Here is a 25,451-nt window from a genome sequence, read left to right as displayed (position 1 = left end):
AGATCGCAATGGCGCACGCTTTCTAACCTATTACATGTCATACGCAATATGTTTCTTGTTCTCTGTTCAACTTTTATGGCACATCAATTAGGATTGATCGATGCTGATTTTCCTTACCGGGTTCGGTAAACAAAGTACCTGTCATTGGCGACTGAAGGGCGGGCAACTCTATATTATCTCGGTATGGCTATTTTGTGGTATGATACGTGTTGAATATGTGATTTACGTCACTTCGTGTTTTGGATTATGTATGATCAGCAGGTATACTGCCTTGGTTGGGTCAAGGGACTTCGTACAAACAAATGGATTATTTTCTAATCAATTTAATCAGTGGAGGTAGGGGATATTCTACTTCAAGAACATTCCAGAAACTATCATAAAAAGTTAACGTGTATACTAACGAGTAGCCGTGACATACCGCAACGAGTCCTGCCATCAAACGATGACATATCGTGCTTAGATTTGCATAAGTAAACAGCCGACAGAGGGTGTGGATTACGACATTTACCGATACTGCGATCGTGTAAGAGTCATCCCTATGGCGACCAAATGGATCGGACGATCATGCTCGGCTACTTGGTTGACTGAGGCGTCATCGTCGCCCGATGGAGTGGATCGTTGTTCACAATATCCATCACTGGATTGTCTGGTCCATACTCGACGACATACTCGTCATATAGCTTGAATATTGCTGAGTACGACAAATAAACAAAGGAAAGTATTTAAAGTGATCCGCGGTGGTATAACTGAATTACTGTTATCACGGGGTTAAGCGCAGTTCACTGAGAGATAAAATCAACATAATACATGTTGGTCAATACATGAAGAATTACTCATATTCAAGAGATATTAGATTGGTTCGATACACAAACGAACATGTTGTGTGAACCGAAGCTTATGAAATCATGACATGTGACGTCAAAGATCCATCACTCGAGATGCACCATTTGTCTCGTGCAGGATTCATGTGTAAAGTTTGGAAATCACGTGCAGCATATCGTGGTAAGCATACAGTACACATTGGAAAGTTGTCTTCTTAACGTACATACTTGTCTATATATATATATAACCTTTGATAAACGCATCTGTGGTCTTGTGGATAGAGCGTCTGCAACGAGAGCGGAAGATCGGCAGTTCTATCCCCGGCCGCGTCATACCGAAAGACGTTAAAAGACGGTGCTTGTTAAACAAGGACTCCTCCGAGTATACTGTTTCTGAGTGTGGTCTCCATGTTAAACGTATCTCAGTTGGCTAGCACTACAAAGTCGCATTAGTCAAGACTACTACAAGTACACACGCAACGCGCACGCACGCACGCACGCACACACACGCACCCCGTGTCACATCACCACCTTTGATCACATATATTCCTCCATGTTTCTTGTGCTAGCTTGCCCCTACCAGCCTTTAGAGTCGAGATGGTGACGCTGTGGTCTGGGTGATTGTGAGTCAAGACGGCGTGCATCAGTGCTCATGATATCAACCACTGGTTAACATTATGACGTCGAATAGCGGGAATGGGATTAACATGCACGTGTGTCAGTTTTCATGCACAGTGTCTAAATAAACGCATTTGTTGGTAGTGTCGCTAACGTCTTAATGTCGTCATGGACAGTGTCTGTATAAACGCCTGTGCTAGTAGTGTCGCTGACGTCTTAATGTCGTCATGGACAGTGTCTGTATAAACGCCTGTGCTAGTAGTGTCGCTAACGTCTTAATGTCGTCATGGACAGTGTCTGTATAAACGCATGTGCTAGAAGTGTCGCTACTTACGCTACGTTAAAAGATTGTACTTGTTGTTACCCTGCCTGGCGCTCGGCATTAAGGGGCTAAAACAAGGACTGGTCGCCTCGGAGTCAGTATACTGTGTCTGAGTGGGGTATTCATGTTAAACTGCGGCATGGTATCTCATTGAGCTAGCACTATAAATCGGCATCAGTCCGGACTAGTACAAGCAGCCACACAAACACACACACGTAGATGCACGTCGCTATATAAGTGCAATAATCTTGGACGCGACGCGACTTTAAACCCCCATTTCATGTCGTCATGGACAGTGTCTATATTAACGCCTGTGCTAGTAGTGTCGCTAACGTCTTAATGTCGTCATGGACAGTGTCTGTATAAACGCATGTGCTAGTAGTGTCGCTAACGTCTTTATGTCGTCATGGACAGTGTCTTTATAAACGCCTGTGCTAGTAGTGTCGCTAACGTCTTAATGTCGTCATGGACAGTGTCCATATAAACAAACATGTGTTGGTAGTGTCGCCAACATCTGAATGTCGTGACCGACGTTGTCTATATAAACATGCATGTCCCATTATTACTACACATATACTTAAACGTTTATCTTAATAAACACCGTGTACTATCCACATCTACAGAGAGAAAAAACTTATAGTAGATAAGCTGTATATGACACTCGTCGGTCAAGTATATATGACATCTTCCAGTCACAAAAATAGAGGCACTTTTGATTGAGTCGACTAAATAAGAATAAGTATAATGGTGTCCTCCCAAAACGCCTACATGCCAAAACACCTACATGCCAAAACACCTACAGCTTATAACAACAAAGTTCACAGTTGAATGCACACCTAATCCCCTGCCTGTTACCTTTGTCATTTTAATGGAATAACCCCAAGAATATGTATATACATTTTATTTCACTAATCCGTCAGATGATAATCACAATAAGTCACTAGCCAAGTTTGAAAAGATGACCAACAGCATACAAGTATTGGATGGGTGTTTTTCTTCCCTGGGCCAAATGTTCTTTATAAGCGGCACAAGCGATTCTCTACCTCTCGGTAGACTCGGTTTTTACTCCTGGGGGCGGCACCAAAGTAGATGTGCGGAATCCTGGCCCGATCTGCATGTTCTACCTCCTTGATGACTTCAATAATGCAGTAGATTTTGGGGATGTCGATGGGGTAGTCCACGGTTCAGTCTGCCGTGGAATCCTTCCAGATTGTTGTTGTTCTCGGACCTATCGTTGAGTGATGGTTCCACAACAGCAGCGGAAACTGTGCTCCGTCGTCAACCCAGTTGACAACTACATAGTTACTTGGTTCATCCTCTACTCTCATGGATTGGGGTTGTTCCATTATAAGTAGGTGAAATCCCTTTGCTGTTTTAACCAAGTGTTGGGGTACTGGGTCGTAGGTGTTTTGGGAGATAACCAGAATAATCATAATGCATTTGATTAAGAATTAGCTGGATTTTTTTACCAACCTTAGAGTTATTGTCCTCATCACGAAATCAACCGGCACACTTGGCATGAGCATTCCGCCCTCTTCCTTTCTGCCTCGCGTTTTCTTCAGTTTCACGGTGCTATTCAAATGCTATTAAATCGGTAGCTAATCCATTTTGTTCATTAAATGGTTGTTTCATTTAGGTGTTAAGTCCCACACCTGCGAATAATTCGATTATATTATTGTTAAGAATCGAATTAAAGTGCTGACAAGAGAAGTCTTCAAACGGTTTAACAAGAGGTCCAATTGGCATATTATGTTATCGTTGTTCGTCATAGTCATTGATTCTAACTTCAACGTGTTGATATTTCTGAAAAGCTATGAGCGCAACAGGATTGTGTGCCACATTTCCTATCTATAGATACATCAGTGTTGGATGCAAATTAAATTAATCGGCGTTTAATAAAATGTTGAATCGTGGGCAAACTAAATAATAATTTAGAACATCATATGAAATGTATTGTGTTCCATAAAGTACTTTGTTGAGTGGATTTGGACCAGTTAGGCGAAACGTCATGAAGTCGATATCATTAACGCGATGCCATTCGCTCTAGCCTTTAGGTAGTAATTATGGTAGCTGAAGTCCTTGTGGTCGAAGGGTTACAAAAAGAGGTCGGTTCAAATTTAAGAATTCTATTCAATTATGTTTTTATTTGATTCTTTGAAGTTTTAATAAGAATGAACTCAACTCTGCTTGTGGTATGTGAACCGTGACGTGGTATGGGCGGGTTAGTTCTTCAGATTCAAAGATTTTGATATGAAACAATACACACTCAGGACGACCCCTGAAAGGTTGAAAGAAACAGCGTACTGTGTCATAAATGACTTGATATTACATAGCTAATTCCTTCGTTTAATAATAGTCCCCTGTGTCATAACGAGAAACACTTTCATTGGGGTAATAATTCAAAAATGATAACCCATAAAGTAACCCCTAAGGGGGTATTAATTTTAACAATGACCCCCTACTGAGGAGGGGGTCACAGACCGGCAGGATCGGGACATTTATCATGAGCACTGTAGGTGACGGGGTCGGGTCTGGGAAAAAATGTGTCACCTGAATCGGACCACTGGCAGGTCTCCCCAAGAACATAGGGGGACGGTCAGGGCCCCTCCCAGGCACAGGTGGTATCGAGGGGGTGCGGATGGGGTGACGGGCCGGCGACGGAGGACCTGTTGGTTCCCATTCTTGTTCCCGTCCACCCTTAAACCTCCTCGGGGATGGGAGTATACTGCAGGGTTACTGTCGTCTGTTAAGTCTATGCTTATCTCTACTTGCGGCATAAGTGTGAGGGGACTTTGGGAATAGAAAGAGAAGTCAGTGTCAACGGAAAAGTGCGTGGAGACGTTTTAGGACAGACAGTGGGGTTGTTGACGCTTTTCTCCTGCTACCCCACCCCCATCCCTGCGTGGGTCAATGAGGGTACGGGTGTAGGGTGTCTATGATGGGAGGCTGTCAGTTTCCCTTTCTTCCCACGGCAACGACGGTCCCGCCTCAGTGGTGCTGGACTCGCGTAACGTGCACTGTGTCCTTTGCCGCAATACTGGTTTACTAAAGCGTTTTGCTATGTTTTCGCAGTATGTGGTTGAACACAAAATTTCAAACATGATTACATTTGGAGAAATATCAAAGGTCCACAATACTAGCATATGCATGTTGATATAGACAACTTCGATCACAACACAAGACGTTAGCGAAAATAGTGGCACACATATGTTTATATAGACACTGTTCATCACAACATTCAGACGTCAGCGACAATACCAGCGCATGCGTGTTGATACAGACAACGTCGGTCACCTCCAGACGTCAGCGTCTGCCACAACATTCAGACGTCAGTGACATTACAGGAAAATGAATGTTCGTAAACAACGTTCGCCACTTGTGGCGCAATCATTTGAATGAACATACAGACCCTTAGTTTAAATACGGTGCGAGTCAATGGATCGAGTGATAATGCATGGGGACAGCGCGTCATCGTTGGTCGTTGGTCGTTGCTCATAATATCGATCCCTGGTTTGACTAGTCCAGGCTCGATTATTACAGGTCGGCGACTTAGAGCTCAAATATTTAGGCAGGTATATTTATTTTACACAGGAAGGCGATGTGCTGTACAAGCTGCATGTATACGTGTACGGGGAGCAGAGTGAACTGTATACCGTCGTGTGTTAAATGTACAATGTGGACAATGAATTATCAATGGGCGTTATCGGTAATGAATACATAGCATAAAGGTGACGAGACAATACATGCAGTTTCGTGATACCTTTGAACTTTGACGTCCCGTTTATGCATGGTTTCGAGGATATATGGTTGTTTGGAATCCCCCGCGCCTACGTATGTGTTCAGGTGCCCTTGAGTAAAGTTTGGCACAATTCAGTCTCTAGACAACACTGGGAAATACGAACATCAACAAAATAATTACCTTTATGTACTGGGGCAATATTAACGACACTGTGGGCTTGGGCGTTGTTTGTTTGTTGTTAAACGACGCAATCAGCAATATTCCAGCTATGTGACGGCGGCCTGTAACAAATCGAGCCTTCGCCCGACAATACAGTGATTGAGCATCATGAGCATCGATCTACGCAATATTGAGATACGATGACAAGGACCGACCAAGTTTTCACGGGTTTCAAGGGCTTGGTACAATATTAACGACACGTGATCTTCTAATAAACATTACCTTGAATGCATTTGACCTTTCTCCATGGTGACCATTCATCGAGAAGTGTCGTTCCGTTTGATGCAAATCGTTGAGTGAGTGAGTTGGTGCTTAACGCCGCTTTAAACAGTATGGCAGTCGTAACGTGGTGTTTCATATGTAGGTGAGGTGAGGTGAGGTGAGGTGAGGTGAGGTGAGGTGAAATGGGGTTTAACGTCGCGTCCAAGATTATTGCACTTATATAACGACGTGCATGTACGTGTGTGTGTTTGTGTGGCTGCTTGTACTAGTCCGGACTGATGCCGATTTATAGCGCTAGCTCACTGAGATACCATGCCGCAGTTTAACATGAATACCCCACTCAGACACAGTATACTGACTCCGAGCCGACCAGTCCTTGTTTTAGCCCCTTAATGCCGAGCGCCAGACAGGGTAACAACAAGTACCATCTTTTAACGTCTTTTGGTATGACGCGGTCGGGTTCGAACTCCGGACCTTCCGCTCTCCGGGCGAACGCTCTACCGCTAGACCACGGAGGCGGTGTGTTTCATAAGTAATGCAAGTCACAGATGTTTACCTCGTCACGGTATGGCTGAAGTATTGCCGGTGTGACGTTAAATCGTAACTCACTCTCTCAGATGTTTACAACGGTCATGAAACTCATCAGCACGGATATGCTGCTGACATGCCGAGGGTCAAAATCTTGGATTAGGTCTTACAAACAGCGGATCCTGCCAACTAAGGGGTGCAACTGTGAAACTTTTATTGCGACACTTAGACCAAACGGCAACGAAATCCAGTGCAAAAACTACACATAAATACATGTACAAACCACATATAATATTTTCTTCTATCTACACTGTAGTTTTAGGCATTTTAATTATATGATAAGGTCGTGTCGTTCTGTCAGCATTTGCACAAAACAACATTGGTATATTGGACAATTTCTGTATATTTAAAATATTTTACCAATATAAAACACATACAAACCTAGATTTTAAAAAAGTAAAAGCCTTCACATGTATGTAATTTCATAGACTGATGCTGCCACGCCAAACCTGCAATAACCTTACCATCCTAAGCTTCAGGTTAACCAGATGTGCTACGGGCGTCTTTAATAAGACGAACAATAATTAATTACAATAATTTCTGACACTGAAATATTTCAACCTGATTCAACTGCAGCTTTATACTTGCCATTGTTACTTAACATTACAAACAAATTATAAGATGTGCTTCCTTCCAGATACCCGAACCATTTTAATTAGCTACGACTGGGTACTGCTGGGGGAACCGGCGCAAAATACCACGTTTCCGTGCGGCATCATTCTGGTACTAATTATACGTTTCTGCAAAAGTGGTGCTAAACGTCTTGACAGCAAGCCGAAATGTCAAACTCAGAATTTAATAACATAGAGGTACCAGTACTTTTTATGTCGGCAACATTTGACCATATTTAGCACCTGTGCATAAAAACACCAAGACGGATACGTCGAGTCGGGACGAGATGTGGCTTTGCAACCCCGATATGTCTCCCTGTTGGGGGCCTGGCATAATGGTCATCGACTTAATAAGATAATTATACACGAAAACAGACCTGGCACTGAGTCAAGAATAAAACGGTTTTGAAATAATTTACGTATGCTTTCAAGGAGTGCTAATCGTTCTCGTTGATAAAAGTCGTATTTCCTTTTAGCATTCTGTAATGCCCTTTTGTGGGCCTGGTTCGAGCGACCATTTAAACACGTCCCTTCGTTTCTCTTATGTTAACATTTGCACGAGTTAAAAAAAAGAACTGCTTCTTTTCATCTCGAGTTGAGGTGCCCCTTGATATGCATGAGTGCTTTATTTACAATGCAGAATCAATCGGTCTCTCCGAGTCGTAACCACGAGCTATAATTAACTGTTCTTGGTCTTTTCGAACTTTATATTTTGAAGTTCTAAAACTGGCCATTGCAGTCCATGTGGGATTTGATAGCTCGATTAATTCATATCCACAAACGAAGTACTTAATATCTGTCAGGAGAAAAGTGTTGACATAGGACTATTATTGAGAACATGCTTTAATTTAAGATATGAACATGCTTCAGTGCAAGGGGGTTTCAAAATTAAGTTCAGATTCTTAACTTCTCAAGAGGTGGAGAAGGGAGAGACAGAAGATGTCTTTGAATGTTCTTGAGAGTATACGGGCCTTGAACATAAAGCAAGGACGGAACCTGAGCATCTGCTAGTTGTGAGGACGGGCGCATGTAGTGCCTTTTCTCACATATTGTGATTCTGTAAGTTAGCAAAAAATTGCTCAACGAAGAATTAAAAATGAAGAGCCGACATGTTGCAAAGCGTTTATTCAGGTGCCGAGCAAGATTGCACTTCATGGCGACAAAGGAAACTTTGGTAATTTTTATGACAGATCAGCAATCAGTTTTGTAGAAAATGTCTAATAGTGGTGCTGCACGTGTAGTGCCTGACGTTCGCGGCATAATTGCTCTATTTGCACGTGAAATTCTGCCCAAGAAACATCTATGAGCGTCGTCTGTGCGAAGCAGGTGTAATGACAAAGTACCTGGTCGATTACTCTGTCTGGATTAGCCATTTTAGGAGCGAAAAACAAAAACAGTTGGCTTGCATTGAGTTCATATTATGTCCATGAGCAATTACTCCAAGCACAATGAGGGACAAATTTCAATTTTGCCATAAAGTTGATCCCTGTAAAAATGGTCTTGAGCTCAGCGTCACGGGCAGGGCGGTGAAAAGCCTAATTTGCTTAACGCCATGAAGGAAACGTGACCGTGAATACAGAAGATCAGGATTCAAAGAACAAGGCTCTTGAACTCTTGAGTCAAAACCGTTACGTCGTCTGGATTACATACATGGTTGTATTAAGAGCTTAAGGTCGTGCACAAGGTTTGATTGGGTGTTTCAGCTGTATGTCGACCCCAAAGTGCATTTTGTTGGTTCTGTTTTTGGCATAAGGTATGGCATGGGTTGATGGCTGAAAAGTGGCCTGCTCTGCCCAGGAGCAAAAAGGGTTATCCCTGTAAATTAGCCATGGAGATGCGGGCAGGCCTCACGCCGCAGGTATTTGAAGGGTCCAGGTGGCGGCAGCTGGATCGCCCGATACCATAGGCAGATGATGTCGTATCTTCGCACTTTGGGGCTGGTGCTATCACAGTGTGGAAAGCGATCTTAAGAGCTAGGCCGGTGGCAAGTTTTAGGCTGTGGCTGCGAGCGGAACACCCCTACCCTACCTAGTTTGCTGCATAGCCCGCTTCATCACCCGTCTAACGGTTTCACCTCTTTGTTTAGACAAGTTTTCATCTGCCTCTCAAGTAGCAATAAATCATCTGTTAGGACTGAATATTACATCTATTCTCTGTACCCGACTCCAAATCTCAACTTGTGGCTTTGTGTGTACCGTCACCTGCTTCTTTTTGCTCCCCACCGACGTCAGGCGCAGCGTGTACCTCAAACAATGCACCCGATACATGCTTCTTTTGCTTTGATTTTGCCTTTTATTCGGTAATAATTATCCAAGATAATCATGGGATTACACGCGATATTTTTCTCAATTTTTTAGGGCGTCAACAAAGCGGGTTTTCGAAGCCTATTTCACGCGCCTCTCTCCGTCCGCTTGGGGCTGTTGCACCACTGTCGTCCGGGCAGCTGCTTCTTCTAATGTCATAGGGGCAGTTCTCTAATTTCTAGCAGAAAAGAATATTCAAGAAAAAATATAAGACACATAAAACTATAAATATTAATCAAACAGTTCTCGTAAGGAATAATAGCACAAAATGCAGTTACCCAGGTGGAGGAACCCAAGATGTAAATTAGGAGCAACGGCTGACATACGCCTAGAAAGTAGCTAAGAAGGCTCCCCTATTCTTCCTCTTTGTTGTCTTTGACACGCTGTGTAATTACATTTAAAATTCATCCCTTTCTGGGACTTGGACATATGTGCGACGCTTTTACAAACTTTCTAACTTTCTGGACCCCTCCCCCAGTGAGGTGAAGGCATGAGAGTTACCCACCCATTCCCGGCATAGTTTGCCCATTGTTGTCGCTAGATGGCGCTGGAAAGCAGCCAACAATAGCGCAGCGCGTCCATTTTGAAACGGGTTTCGGCGCAAAACTTGCTCAATTTCGATATAAAATGGGAGTTTTTAAGTCGATTCTGACCTAAAAAGTACATTAATAGAATGTGTAAACTACCGAAATTTAAATGTAATGAGAAAAAAATTCGAAAAAATCTCTTATGCGAATATGAGCCAAATATCAGACCCCTACGATGCGCGAGAGCGAAGCTAACGGGATCGCGAGGCGGAGGGTGTGTCCTGATGTTATACGTCATAGAAGTAGTCAATTCATGGTTAAGAGCTTGGAAAAAAGTATTAATTTTAATATAAACAATGTGTATCTTTGACTTAAAATAAATTGTGAGTCCATTGTTGATAGAATGAACGGCAGAACACCTGCCTCTGAAAATTGCACAAGCGAGGCGGCAGTATATTTCCTAGCCCCACGCTTTCTCCAAGTACGTTTGTTGATTGTTGACAACGAGCACATGTTCCTTCGCGCCATATGACGTAGTTTCTCACGTGAGGTCAAAGGTGAGATGTTATCCTGTCGTCTGCTGGCGAATAGACAGATGTGTGTGGTCAAAATGGACCAAATTTAATTAAGGTAAATGAACTTTATGCTCAAAGTGTTCGCAGAATTGTAAAAAATGTGGTAAAAAATTACATCGATACCATGTAGTGCGACGTCATTGCTACATTTGGGTATTCACAGCCTTTCATTGGACCGTAATCAGCCGGATAATGCAGTCGGGACATGTGTCGGGGGTTGTTTTGTTTTGATTTCGCAAGGAACACGTGGTGTAAAGTGCCGGTGGCATGTCGATGTTTTGAGTCTTTGAAGTATATTGAATTTTTGTGGTTGCTTTTCGATTCCATTATCTTATAACGTAAGAACTATTTATGGTCAATTAAATTCATTTTAGTCTTATATTAGCTTAGTTTTCCGAGGGTTTTTTCAAAGGAAGGACTCGAATTGATCAATGGGATTAGTTTGGGCCTAGTCTAGAGCGAATGTGCAAACCATTTGTTAATCATGATAGGTTTTCACTGGTGCGTTTTTTTTCTTAAACAGATATGTTAGAAATGAATTCAGTCATAATTAACACAAAGAAGTTGCTGGTGAATCGTAAACGTAATGATTTATTATTCAAAATGGCCTTTTATGTATTGCACGTAAAATAATGTGTCACAAACTTAGATCACAGCTAATGCGACGACTAATGAGATGTATCAAAATTAACTGAGGTTAAAGGTTAAATATTTCTTAATATCATTTAAAAGAAAATATATTGGGTCACACTGAGGCAATATCATTTCAGAGTTAGACATAACATGCCTCATTCCGGTTATTCAACGTTGCTGCATTCAACTAACGCACACACTTAATTACAGCTAGTTTCCTTGATACGATTATTTATTCCTTCCAAAATCATAAACAAAAATCTCAAATAGATTCTGTTCCTAAAATATCAAAACTAAAACGGGGAAAGGTGAAACCTTTTGATGTTGTTACACTTCATGCAGTGTCACAGCAGCTAGTCCCCTTCCAGTCATCGGCATTACCATATGGGCCCCCTACTAACCTGGCGCTTGTGTAACTTAAAGCTACGGTATATGTGTGAACTGATAAGAATTGGCAAAGGAAATACCGTTTCTGAAATGTATGAAATTATTTACAAAACCAACCAATATTTATTCTGCTTGAGGCATTGGTTTGCCTGATTCATATTCCTTAAAAAATGGGATAATTCATTTCAAATTGTTTCTTTTTGTCTTTGTTGGCTGGTAAAAAATCATGGTAAAGTCCATTTGCAACTGTTGTAAACAGTAGGATCTTGGGAAAAGGAAATGAATAAGAATGAGTAGTACTGTACCATTTGTGTTAAGTTGCAATATTTCTTGCCCAGGTAAACATGCTGCTCAGATGTAGTTGAAATGCTTTTTGTCCACCAACTGCAGGATCTCATTTGACTGATTTTTTTATCCAAGTTTTTTTCAGTCTGACAGTGGTAACAAAGTTATGATTCAGATTGTCATAAAGAAACATTAATTCTTACAAACTGAATTTTAAAATCTCCTCCAATTTGAAAGTAGTCTAAGTCCCTGATATTTCAAAGAAATATTTCATGCCAAAATAAAGTAAGTACAACCTGCCTACTGCCTATGCCTGCATTGTGACCACATACACAAAATGCATGATTCAGGGTTACCTTTCAGATTCAAGTTATAAGTTATCCAACCTTTATGGTAACATGTTTTCTGTAATGAGTTGAGAGTTTGAATGTATGAGCAATCACTTTTCTCTCTGAAACTAGTGAATGGTACAAAGTAGGTATTTTACAGATGCTTCAAACACTTCTGATTTTACTTCAAAACATTTGCAGCTTTTTCGCATCAAAGCCTATGTGAGATGAATCCTAATACCAAGCTTTAGCATGAATTACTTTTTATTTGATGAGAGAGAATTTCATACAAGATTATAAACCTGTAACTTAAGTGTACACTGATACTGGTGCAGGTTAAAATGAGGTTAAATCACTTGATATATGTTATAAATCCTATGAGTTGTCATGTCTCAGAAGTTTTTTCTAAACATTATGGATACTGTGCATTCAGTGTTTCCTTTTAAAGGATAACTATGAGCTGTGTTAAAAAACTTTCTTAATATTAGCAATCATGGTAATGACAAGAACCCCATGGTATTTATCCTTAATTTCAAACAATATCACTGGATGTAACCTTCTATTGTTCAACATTACTCACTAATGACTATTACTGTTCCACAGTACTATTAACTTACCAGTGACTTTATTCCTGACCTCATCTTCTACATGAAGGCCTTATCATGGATGAAGGAGCAAAGCTGTTTGCAGGGTTTGATGACATTATCCATGGACACAAAAACAGTAAATCAGCCTCCTTGGAAATCAATTTTGCAAAGGTAATTTACATATTTTTATTATTATTATTATTGTGTTTTGAACTATACTATGAATATGCAACGACATACTTACATGCATGTACATGCAAACGCTTTTCTCTACTAGACTGTAGCTCCAGGCAATTTACTGATGGGCTATTTGAAAATCAGACTATGATCGCCTGTAAGATCAGGGGTTGATTTTAGCACTTGCCCATTGGCCCATGGCCAGTTAAACTTACAAAGGGCCTGCTGAAATGTAAAGTTAATGGCCCATCTAGCTAGTCAAAATTTCTCTCCTTCTACATATATATTTAAGTTTTTTAATTGGACAACTCGCGAATTGTGTAAATTCAATGAGAAAATATTTAGATGTGGGAGGCCGTGTGAATGGTTAACTCAGTGAAAGATATATCTTGAAGGGCATGTCAGTTGCTACACGACCTTATGTTCGGTCGTTTTGCAGCCTCCATCTTTTAGAAGTGGGTCAGTAGGTTTGGAGAAGGGCCAGTAACTTCTAAAAAGAGGAAGCCCTACTTGCTACATAAAATTTGTTGTTAAATCCACCCCTACCCCTGAAGATAGAGACCCGTGAAGATCCGGGGTAGAATACGTCTTCAGCAACCCATGCTTGCCATAAAAGGCAACTATGCTTCGTAAGAGGCGACTAACAGGACCGGGTGATCAGGCTCGCTGAATTGGTTGTCATCGATCACAATTGCGTGGATCAATGCTCATGATATCAATCAATGGATTTTCTGGTCCAGACTCGATTATTTACAGACCGCCGTCATATAGCTGTAATATTGCTGAGTGCGGCGTAAAACAACAAACCAACGAAAAACCAACCTGAAGATAGGATAAAATATATGCAAGAACTCAAAGTATAGTTAATTGACTGAAAGCTTTTGGTACATAATGACATTTTGGTGTTCTCCTCTAGAATCTTGTCATAATAACCATTTGTTAAATAAAAGTTCAGGATATCAAGTATTTGACAGTAAATGTATCTACATACCTTATCCATTTGCAAACAACATGCAATATAAAAGATATCCTCCTTGTTGCACAGGATTAGTTATACAGTCTACATAGATGCTGTGAAAGTTAGCTTTATGTATTTTAGAGTTTTAAGATTTTTTCTTTTATTATCAGATATATCCCCAATCTGTGCCGGTTTATAACCGAATCAACTGCCTGAAGCAATACCTGTCAAAAGTTGATAAGCTGGTCAAAAGGTGCAGAGAGGATGAAGCAACATTCTGTTTGCTTTTGGAAGCAGGACTTCCCAATTTGGTAAATATAATGAATTCATACAAATACACTGAAAGGACAATGATGCAATATTATATTCATTGATTTTACTGATTCTGAATGGCGGTATTCATATATATATACTCTACACATGATAAAGAAACCCAAAAGTTATTGTAGATGTATATTTTATATGTCATATAAATAATCAGTGGATGGTAATTGATTGTTCAAAATTGGCACACATCATTGTCATTGACCCTGGTTCCCGACCCCTGTTCCATATGGCACACATGGAACTGTAGATTTTCAAGGTTAAGGTCATCTGTTCTCAATTTTTATCCCCCCGGCATATAATGCGGGGGGATATAGCGATCAGCCAGTCTGTCTGTCCGTCCGTAATCATTTCCTTTTCCGGAGCAGAACTCGAAAATAATTCAGTGTATTTGATTGAAACTTGGCATATCTATCAGTCACATACTGAAGTTGTGCCTTTTGCTATTTAGGAATTTTAGAATTTTTTATTTTTTTATGTTTCCATGGTAACAAGTTGGACTTAGGTTCTATAAGGGTGGTGTTCGTTTCCGGAGCCTAACTCAAAAAACGTTAAATACTTTCTTACAAAACTTTGCATGTCTACCAGGCACATACTGAACTGGTGCCTTTTGCTATTTAGGAAACAAATTTGTATTTATTTTTTACGTTTCCATGGCAACCAGTTGGACTTAGGTTCTATAGGGTAGAGTTCGTTTCCGGAGCATAACTCAAAACCCATTCAAAGCTTTCTTACAAAACTTTGCATGTCTATCAGACTCATGCTGAACTGGTGCCTTTTGCTGTTTAGGAATTTTAGAAATTTTTATTTTTTACGTTTACATGGCAACAAGTTGGACTTAGGTTCTAAAAGGGTGGTGTTTGTTTCCGGAGCGTAACTCAAAAACTGTTGAATACTTTCTTACAAAACTTTGCATGTCTACCAGGCACATACTGAACTGGTGCCTTTTGCTATTTAGGATTTTTTTTTTTTTATGTTTCCATGGCAACAAGTTGGATTTAAGTTTTCATATAGGGTGGGTTCACTTATGGAGTATAACAAATAAACTGTTAAATATTTCCTTGCCAAACATTGCATGTCCATATATAAAGTACATACTGAACAGGTGCCATTTGATATTAAGGAGTTTTAGAAATGTTTATTTTAGAATTTCCATTGCAGCTATTTTGACATGGGCTAAGAGAAATGTTGGGTCAGTTACCTGGTTTGGGACCATAACGTGTTAAAATGGGTGGGGGATATAGATGACTTCGTTGACTATACGCTTGTTTCTTGCAATTTGTCATTTGTTTGCATAAAAAAAACCCACAGAAACACACATTTTACTTTTCATTTCATATGGATGCGACCATGGTTGATCTTTTGTTGGTAAACAATGTATGCTTCTTAAAGAACATTCAACTCTTGACACATTACATACAGAATTGCACATTTACTAGTGGTTACTTTACAGACAGCTGCCGGGGGGATATGTAATCTTTCTGATGACTCTTGTTTGTATGGCCATCATTAGTCCAAAACTTACTGGCATCATCATCCCATGGAAGCAAGGAGATCCTGAATTTTGTGGCGTATTCAACCATTCTACCTACAGTGCTTGTGTCAACTGTTAGAGGTTCTGTGGTTGCTGACGTGCTTGCAGTCTTTGATCCAGTGCATCCCATAAATGGTTGATGGGGTTGAAATCTGGAGACGTTGAGGGCCATAGTAGGACCAGGATGTTGTGATTCCTGAAAAGGGCTGTTGTCGGTCTTGCCATGTGAGGTCAGGCGTTGTCTTTGTTGGAAAATGACGTTCACATGTTGCAGGACGTGTGGCCGAAGAATCTAATCCGTGTAACATTGTGCTGTTACATTCCCCAGAACTTGCACAAGTGTAGGAGATGCCTTCCCACATCATCACACTATCACCAAATCTGTTCACTTCCTGCATGCAGCTTCATGCATAACATTCCCCGTGACACCTGTAAACACGACGTCTACCATCCGCATGGCGATGCACTAAACCAAACTTGTTGCCATCGCAGTTGTGGCCATACTCTGTGACCTGGACACCATTGACATTGCAGCTGATGATGCAGGTCCATCAAAATGACACCTAGAACTGGTCATCTAGCATGAATACCTTAACAGTTCCCCACTATCTGGGCTGATATCCTACACAAACCTGGTATTGCCGTAGTTGTAGAGGTGGCCAGGGTTTCACGTAGCCGTATGAATCTGTCCTGTGCTCTAGTAGTGATACGTTGTCCCATGTCCCATGTGTCTGATAATGGTTCCACAGTCTTGTAATGGTACATGGTACCACATGGAAAAACCTGGCTACTGCTGAAGATTATTCTCCTGTTTGCAGTCTGCCGATGGTATTGTTGCATTGGGCTTCTGTCAGTCGTGGCATGTTTTTGCTGTTCACTTGCTGTAAGATTGTGATGGCATGCAAATGAAAAGCCTATGTTTTAATAGCCCAACAAGTGATGCTGCATGGGCATGTCATGTTGGTGTGTTTTGGGTCAGGCTCTTGCATGGTTGCGTTTTTGCAATTTTCCCATCTTTTCATCAAATTTCTGCAGAACCTCATTTTTCCACTCAAATCAATCCCAATCCATGTAAAAATCGATCAATTTATTTGTGGTATTTAATTTTGTAAGGATGTTGGCAACAGTCTGTCAGATATTTACAATCTTATCACTTTTTCATTTCTTGTTTTGCAGAGTGTATTTTGAACTACTGCTATGTACAATTACTTCCAATGGCTACTTGATAAAAGGTTACTTCTACTATGGTGACAATTTTTATTTTGTTCCTTGCAGATGGTGGAATCAATTGGTGTCTTCAGTGAAGTATCCAACCTAGAAGGTGTAGCGCCTTTGCTCGAGGAATTACTGGACACAGTAAATGTACGTATTGTATGTCTACATTTTGACTCACATTAACTTATAAAGAGTGAGATAAGCAAAATAATGAACTTATTCTGTGGATGTAATGAATGAAATTAATTTGCTAAATGCATGCTTACACTATTTTTTTTTATGATATGATTTCTATGGATCTTTTTTAACAAAAGAGTACATAAACAGATTCATGAAAACAATTCAGTGACCTTGATTGTGGGGCTGTGTATTGGCATAAAATATTGTATTGTAGTATCTTGTGAAACAGATGCCTGGATTGCAATATATTAGGAGCTAAAGTGTTTGATAGCGATTGACACTGATTGTAATGCAGATCATTTCTTGCCTACTAAAGAACATATTACGATGTTAAGTCAGCATGGTCAGTTGCCGCCTTTTTATAGTCATGATGGATACAGGGTAGATGACTACATGAGAGAAAAGTCGCTTTCGAGTTTAAGCAGTTCGCACAGACAACAAAATTATGATTATAACAGAGTCAGTCATATGCGCATATTTCTATAGTCCGTCTCAGACTTCCTTCATTGGACTCTAAACAAATCCTAGACTTGCAGTTTTCTTCGGAATTTTTCTTCTTGTGACTGAAATACTTCAAACAACAGGTAGGTAGATCAGTAGATACTAGATATTTTAAAAGTATCAGTATTTGAGACATTCTGTCTTGTTTTAAGGTGCAATAAGCATTTTTCTAGCATTTCTAACTACTTTAGTCGTGGAAATTAGTAGTGAAATTGTAAATATTTTCACCTATTGATCCACACTTGACACAACCAACTATAAATTGTCAGTGTGTCAGATAGCTTATGGACAACAGATTAAGACCACATGCAAGTATTGTGGTACATATTGGATCATGAGCAAGGTATCATGAATTGATACATATTGGATTGTGCAGTTGGTGTATCGTCCGAACCCTACAGTATACCAGTATTACTGTGCAGTCATAATTGGTAATATGTTTACATTAAATATGCGCTTTCTGTGTTCCAGCTGATTTCTGAATCTGGAGCAAATGGTGAGTATGCATGTAGGAGGACGCTTGGATAAAAATGAATATATGTTCAGGGGAGTGTACTGGTTTTGGGGAGTGACTGGCCAGGCAATATATGATAGGTAACTAAGAACGAAGTAAAGGTGTAGTAGAGTCAGTAGGTTTTTGACAAGATGTATAAGTGTAGAACTAATATAGTTTGTAGTTTATTTCTCTTGCTGTGGTATCAGGTAGTGCTTTTAGGAATTGGTGAAGAATTGATGATTGTTTGCAGGTTTGAAGATATAAGTCTATTACTCTAAGAAAATAGCAAAGTCTTGCTTCAAAAAATTGAATTTTTATTGACAATGAATAAAGCAACAGTGTTAAAAAATAAGGCATTTAGTTGATGGGGTCTTTGTCATAACCCTGATGTGAAAAGTAACAGATTATGGGAGTCCCAAGATTATAGGATACTATAGCAGCAAACTTCAAGGACCCCAAGACCCTCCCTCCTTCAGTCCCACCTGTATTTTGCAGGCAAAAAAAATCAAAAGTCTGTGGTCAACATTTATAAATTCTACAACCAAATCTTAATAATTCTGCACACAATTCCGCAAACTTTTAAGCTTAATTTTCTCTAATTTCATAGTTCTGCACCTTGTGGTAGGCACTTTTATGATAAACTTATCCACGGCTAGAATATCTTATTTAAAAGAATATCTTATTTAACTTTCAGTAACAATAATACAAAGGTCCACTTTACTTCTAAAGGAAATAAATATCTGTTTACACATTTGAAACCAGCTTTTGACCAACATGTTAAAATTCTGCAGTGTATTTGATAATTCTGCAACAGATGAATGTGATTTTCTGGTTGATAGGTACATTTCTGCAACAAGTGGGCATTTCTGCAAAATATTCCACGACAGAGGAATTGCAGAATACAGCAGGGACTGCTCCTTAATTTCATACACTGAAGCAACAAACTAATTATACTACCCCACAAACTCATCTACAGTAATCTACGTTTATAACAAACACGCTTATAATGAACTGTCGGATATAACAAACCAAGCATGGATGCTGTACCGGTACTGATATAGGGCTACAAGGTTACTGGGAATCAATCAAAGGCATAAAAGTGTGAAGTACCCTGCAGTAGGCTGGAAACACCAGGCTTACTTGGAACAAATTTCAGTCTATACATAAGTGTACAGGGTTTGAAATTGAGGCACAAAGTCAAGAAGTCCATGTCATAAACCTAATGTTATAAATGAAATATTTAGGGTATCCCTTGATAGAAATGTTATATCAGAGTTATGGTGCTGATCAACCAAAAATGACAATGATGGAGTATCTAAGAAGTAAACTCATGATCATGGGATTCTGGCCACAATTCTTTGCAATTTTGTCAAGGCTAGTGGTTATATCCTAGCTAGTGGTTATATCCTACCCTATACAGTACAGTCAGTTTGCCATCTATGGGTGTAGAAAAGTCAGCAGTATACTAGCTACCAACTGCCCTAAATTATGAATAAGCAGTAGAATGTACTATCTATTTCATTCATTTTTTAACATTTTCAGGGCAAGCCTATATGCTAAAATCTGTCTGTGGACCATATTTGGATCTTCTTTTAGGAGACTTCTGTTCCTTATCTCAGAAAACAGAGGTATGTTGAATTACCCACCCAAATGTAGTTCGCAAGGAATATTGAAACAGGCTACGCCTTGCCTCCAGAATTAACCATTCAATAACAGAAACTTTGTTTGCATATCAGACAAGTGCTTAACATGTGCCTTAAGCTTATGCTGCTATTCTGGAACCTATCTGGAGTTCCCAAACAGAACTATCAACCACTGCCGAAATATTATAACATTGCTATCAACCACTTTTAATGACAGAATCTGTTTATCAAAAAGTACCATTTTTAATTTATTTGATTGGGGGTAACAGCAGGGTTTCAGAGTATATTTACCAGGACTGACTGATTGTCATCCAAAATGCCCTAAACATTATTTTTTTTCAAATTTGGTAATGGTATAGTGGAATGTCCTAATGCCATTTGTCTCTAGCAATATCACTGGAATCTTTGAAGTAAAATGATTACTGTCATGGACAGTTGATTCTGCCAGGGTCTGCCACAAACTTGTACTCGAATGTTTTGCAACTAACATATGTTATTTCCTTATTACTGTGCTTAATTTCGTGTGTGAAAATGTGACATTGTAGAGTCATGATTTTCAAGATTGAAGAAATAGATATGTTAGACATGTTTAATCATGTTATAGATTGATGTGTCACTGTCATACATATTCAAATTTCAATACATATATGTGAGAGCAGTCATTCTTTTACATCGTGAAGACTTTATCTTAACACAGTTTATTTCCTTTCAGATCAGTAGATCACTGAACATCATTCTTGAGACCTGTCCTTTTGCAATAAAGGAAATTTTGTTGAAGAAGATGGAAATAATTGAGAAATTGTGAGCTGAGTGAATAAAATGAACAGTCAGTGTGGTTACAAGACGATATTACCTTCACAGTTTATTTCCCCTACTGTGATAATTTTGTATTACAAAGTGACAGTTTACTAGTTGCTGTCAGTACAGATATTGTTAAAATAAGCCTGTCCAATTTATGTATAAAGCTTACCTTTGTATGTCATCATTTGGGGATGAAATCAGACTAAACTAAAGTCTCTTGTTTGTTTTTCAGACAGCGTTTATTTCAGCTTATCGTAACAGTTGGAGGTATGGCTTACTTTTTATCTACTTTACATACAACATGTTTAACAGTGTTAGAAATTAAGAGGGGCCTCTCAGAAACAAACAGGGTATTTGGGGAATATATTATCTATGATGACTCTTGTTTTAGTTACAAGATAATAAATAAAATTATTCGTTTATTGATAGCTCCCATTTAAGACAGACAGACCTTTTTCATCAATCAATACCAATAATTACATATTGTCTCAAAAAAAAAATAGGTCCATTTTTCCTTTTGCAGAGCATTTTTGGTATATTTTGCAAGGCTTTTTATATAGGTAGCTTGAAAGCTATATATTATTACCTGGGTAGGATCTTGAAGAAGAGTCCAACTGAAAAATGAATAATTTGTCACATTACGTAAAATTAACAAAAGAAATTCAGCTGTGTTGACATTCTTTTCTCTGCTTTCTTTGTAGACTATGAATTTCAAATTGGATTGTTAGAGTGCGTTTTTCGTCTTGTGCCCCGAAAAGTGAGAGCTCAGTATGCATTGAAGTTCATACAGAGGTGCTTTTTGGATAGTTTCTTGGATATTCGTGATGCCAATTTTGAAACAGTGAGTATTACATGCTACATATAATGAGTCATTTTCAAAATTTGTGAGATTTTTGGTGCCTCTGAATTTCAAAAAACAAATATTTCTTTTCCTTGATTTTGGTTCATTAATACCAAAACAACATGTTTTAGAGTTAAGGTAGAGAGTTTGCAACCTTAATGAATCCTAATATTGCTTTTGTAGACTTTTAAAAACGAAATATGCAAATTACAAGTCACTACTGTTACATGTTGTAAAGTAAGGATTTTTTGAAAAATTGTTATTTGAACTGGGCTTTTTAGTGATAATATCATTATCTGCGAAGAGTTGTACACAGAAAAGTCAAAACAAACCAAATTGAAGAAAATATGAAAAAATATGGTAAGCTTTGATTTGTCAGTTTACATTTTGATAAAATTTTAAGTTATGACACAAGTCTTCTTGTACTAAAACATTGTTTGTTCTGGCAGATTTCTTTCAGAACATACAGTTACATGCTTATTTATTAGATAATAACAGATAAAACAAAAAACAAAAGGACAATAATAATTATTTTCTATAATTTAGGCCGATAACAGTAGTGACATTACATGTAACAGTAGTGACAAGCATAACAGTAGTGACTTTTTGCTGAAAGAGGAAATTTTATATGACTTCCACATTCCATCTTTCAATGCAACAAACAATGTTATCAAACACAAACACATCATATCAACTGAATAAGCTTTAATTTGAATGAAAAAACCTGTCTCACTGGTTTACCTGTCGGTTTTAAGACAAAAAACATTTTCAAAACAAACGTTGTTGTAGAAGAATGTTGAGACATGGGTAACTCACAAAAAAAACTTAAACATTATTAACATGGGACTTTCCATCTTCCCCTTCACCCAGAGCTGAAGATCTCTCTTCAACATCCTGCATCATGGATTGACAAGGATTCACTTGTGTCATAGGTGTTTGAAAACTGTCCAGGGGTGAAGATCTCTCTTTAACATCCTGCATCATGGATTGACAAGGATTCACTTGTGTCATAGGTGTTTGAAAACTGTCCAGGGGTGAAGATCTCTCTTCAACATCCTGCATCATGGATTGACAAGGATTCACTTGTGTCATAGGTGTTTCCAAACTGTCCAGGGGTGAAGATGTCTCTTGAACATCCTGCATCATGGATTTGTTGGAATTAACTGGTGTCATAGGTGTTTGAAAACTGTCCAGGGGTGAAGATGTCTCTTGAACATCCTGCATCATGGATTGACAAGGATTCACTGGTGTCATAGGTGTTTCCAAACTGTCCAGGGGTGAAGATCTCTCTTGAACATCCTGCATCATGGATTGACCAGGATTCACTTGTGCCATAAGTGTTTCCATACTGTCCAGAGGTGAAGATGTCTCTTGAACATCCTGCGTCATGGATTTGTTGGAATTCACTGGTGTCATAGGTGTTTGAAAACTGTCCAGGGGTGAAGATGTCTCTTGAACATCCCGCATCATGGATTGACCAGGATTCACTGGTGTCATAGGTGTTTCCAAATTGTCTCTAATCACTGGTGTCATAGGTGCAAAACTGTCCAGAGATGAATATGCTTCTGGAGTGCCATCTCTCCTTTTGCCTGTAATGCCTTTGGCTTTCCACCGCATTCATACCCATCTTTGATTCTTTGCACTGAAAAAGCCAAATATATGATTGAAAACATAACATTTAAAGAAAATTTTACAACCCTAGTCACTACATGTGTTAGCTGAATGGAGAAACTATGTTGACAATTACATCAAAGCCATCAGAGTCTTCTGAAATATTACAAGGAAAACATAAACAATATTCAAAGACGTCAAACGGAATATATTGGATTTCAAGATGCCTTATTACTAATCTTACAGTACCCATTGTCACTACTCAAAACATAAACCTATTTGTAACCAGTTGGTCAAAACCCTTATAACCCTTTGTCACTACTGTTACAGAACCACTTAACTCATAATATTGGAGAAAAAATGTCTACCAATATTTTAGTTGAAGTCAATTTTTTAAATCTTAAAGAGGTACGTTTTAAACACGTATTAAAATGAAGAAACACTAAGTTACAACATATTCTTTCAAATTGTAAAATCTCTAGTCACTACTGTTACAATTCAGTGTCACCACTGTTACAACATATGCACTTCAAGTAAAACTGTTGGTAATTCAATGAAATCGGTATCAGTTTTTGTGAAACAGTTTTTAATGAGTAATGCACTTTGAAAGTAATTCTCTGCAACTGTAAAACTTAATCTCCAAAATCATTTTCTTACAACATTAAATCAGTTGTCACTACTGTTACATTTTGTGTCCCCACTGTTACAAAGCAACTAAAATGTATGAAATTAGAACAATTATGTCAATCAGTTCAAACAAATCTGTCAAGCAATGTCAAGCTTACATATATTATTGTTTCAAAACAGCTATGAAAATTAGCTAACACTTTTATCAATGCACTTTTGTCAAAGTTTGTTACAATCTCTAAATCTCGTCACTACTGTTACAATTAAGTGTCCCTACTGTTACAAGTATTTAAAATACTCATTACTGTTGCAATCACAGATGTAAATTTGGTAATTTTGAAAATAAATTCATAAAACTTAATTGAAACAACATATATTAGTTTGAATTGATATGTAAGTAAAGCAGAATCTGTATTGCAATCCATTTCAGTCACAACTGTTACCATCCTTCGTCACTACTGTTACATATACTTGCCGTATTGTCTGTTTTCTGGCCATGCATGTGTGCATTTTTCAGAACTTTCAAGCAAAATCATTGTATTCATTATGATAATTATCTGTACAAACAGCCATGAATTATTCTTTCCTATTTTCCTACAGAATACTAGTTCAACTGACGATATGTCCCAAATGTTACAATGTCTGTCCCCACTGTTACATTATAACACAAATGACATTGTAACAGTAGTGACCGTAACATTAGTGACAAATCACTTAACTTTCATTTCTAAAATAATTGTTGGTCCCTTAGGATCAAAAGACACATGCTTCCCAAACTATACACAAAATGGAAAATCAGTACACATATGCACACAACAATTATATGACATAGGTTTTCTTTCAAGCCCAGTAACAGTAGTGACATAACAAAACATGAGATATGAAAAACGACTCACCTTATGTGTTGTAATTTTTTTATTTCTGCGGTCTCCAAAAAACAGGTGCAGCAATGTTGACATCCAAAAAGCAAGGCTTTGGAACAGGAAGTAGTTTAAGCAGTCAGCTAGGAAGATGCCATTTATTCGAACTATTTAGTTCTGATAACAGTAGTGACATGTAACCTTGTGACAAGCATAAAAACGGAAAAAAATCATATATTTTTCATTCAAAAATATTTAAATTATTTGTTATACTTAATCTAAGATCATCTTTATAGATATATGCAAAAATGTCTGACAAAAACTTATTTGGGATTAAAATTGAATATCATGAAGTTGGGCCATCAGGCTTGTGACAAGCTAAAATGGGCAAAATTTGACCCTTCAAAGTCATTTTTTTTAGCTTAACTATAATATATAGCTATTTTGTATATAGTAGTATGTGCAGACATATATAAGATAAAAATTAAGATTAAAACACATTTTTAGAATAACATAATCAATGAGATACTAACATATAACAAAAAATCTCACAAATTTTGGAAATGACTCATATATAAAATGACAAGGACATGATTACAATAAATAGTGACCATTTTATGAGGCTGGAACTTTAGCCACTAGTCAGAAGGACAAGTCCAGTAAAATTCAGATCAGTTTTGTAAGCTTAGCTAATAATAGACCATGTTATAACACTAAAATGTATGAAACATGATGGCAAGAGCCAAGTTTGGGCTGGTGGACTGAACAGTTTTTTGCACTGACTGTTTTCATCAAAGTAGGATCCATAGAATTTTGTACAGACAGCAAGGAATGACAAAGGAAAAAGGACTTCTTTAATGCACAATTGGCACTGATTGTGTCATACTTAGTGGGCAACAAACCATATTGCTCTTTTG

The 25,451-nt window shown here is 38.5% G+C and overlaps 2 protein-coding genes across 4 annotated transcripts in view; one reads left to right on the top strand and one right to left on the bottom strand.

Moving 5' to 3' along the window:
• Positions 1 to 10,049: 10,049 nt before the first annotated feature.
• Positions 10,050 to 25,451, top strand: part of LOC124141864 (synaptonemal complex protein 2-like) — a 50,405-nt gene continuing 35,003 nt past the window's right edge. The window contains exons 1-9 of one of the 3 annotated variants that reach the window (XM_046510049.2): positions 10,050 to 10,600; positions 12,834 to 12,937; positions 14,072 to 14,212; positions 17,035 to 17,121; positions 18,127 to 18,151; positions 19,694 to 19,779; positions 20,507 to 20,595; positions 20,828 to 20,862; positions 21,297 to 21,436. In XM_046510049.2, the coding sequence (XP_046366005.2) occupies positions 12,842 to 12,937; positions 14,072 to 14,212; positions 17,035 to 17,121; positions 18,127 to 18,151; positions 19,694 to 19,779; positions 20,507 to 20,595; positions 20,828 to 20,862; positions 21,297 to 21,436 (699 nt within the window). In that variant the 5' untranslated portion in view covers positions 10,050 to 10,600; positions 12,834 to 12,841. Of the gene's footprint in view, positions 10,601 to 12,782; positions 12,938 to 14,071; positions 14,213 to 17,034; positions 17,122 to 18,126; positions 18,152 to 19,693; positions 19,780 to 20,506; positions 20,596 to 20,827; positions 20,863 to 21,296; positions 21,437 to 25,451 lie in introns of all 3 variants that reach the window. The other 2 variants (XM_046510031.2, XM_046510040.2) reach the window with 2 other exon arrangements.
• LOC125382111 (sialidase-like) lies at positions 21,821 to 25,107 on the bottom strand. Its single transcript, XM_048400264.1, has 2 exons — positions 24,571 to 25,107; positions 21,821 to 23,078 (listed from the first exon to the last, which is right to left on the bottom strand). Exon 2 carries the CDS (start codon positions 23,051 to 23,053, stop codon positions 22,262 to 22,264), a length of 792 nt encoding a protein of 263 aa, XP_048256221.1. The 5' UTR covers positions 23,054 to 23,078; positions 24,571 to 25,107; the 3' UTR covers positions 21,821 to 22,261.

This window comes from Haliotis rufescens, unplaced genomic scaffold (assembly GCF_023055435.1).
Source record: "Haliotis rufescens isolate VD_foot unplaced genomic scaffold, xgHalRufe1.0.p SCAF_2, whole genome shotgun sequence".
Lineage (NCBI taxonomy): Eukaryota > Metazoa > Mollusca > Gastropoda > Lepetellida > Haliotidae > Haliotis > Haliotis rufescens.
This window is presented reverse-complemented; position numbering and strand designations above follow the sequence as displayed.

Bases quoted from the DNA above. Each gene is read 5' to 3' on its own strand.
- LOC125382111 (XM_048400264.1), bottom strand. From the start codon at position 23,053: ATGCGGTGGAAAGCCAAAGGCATTACAGGCAAAAGGAGAGATGGCACT.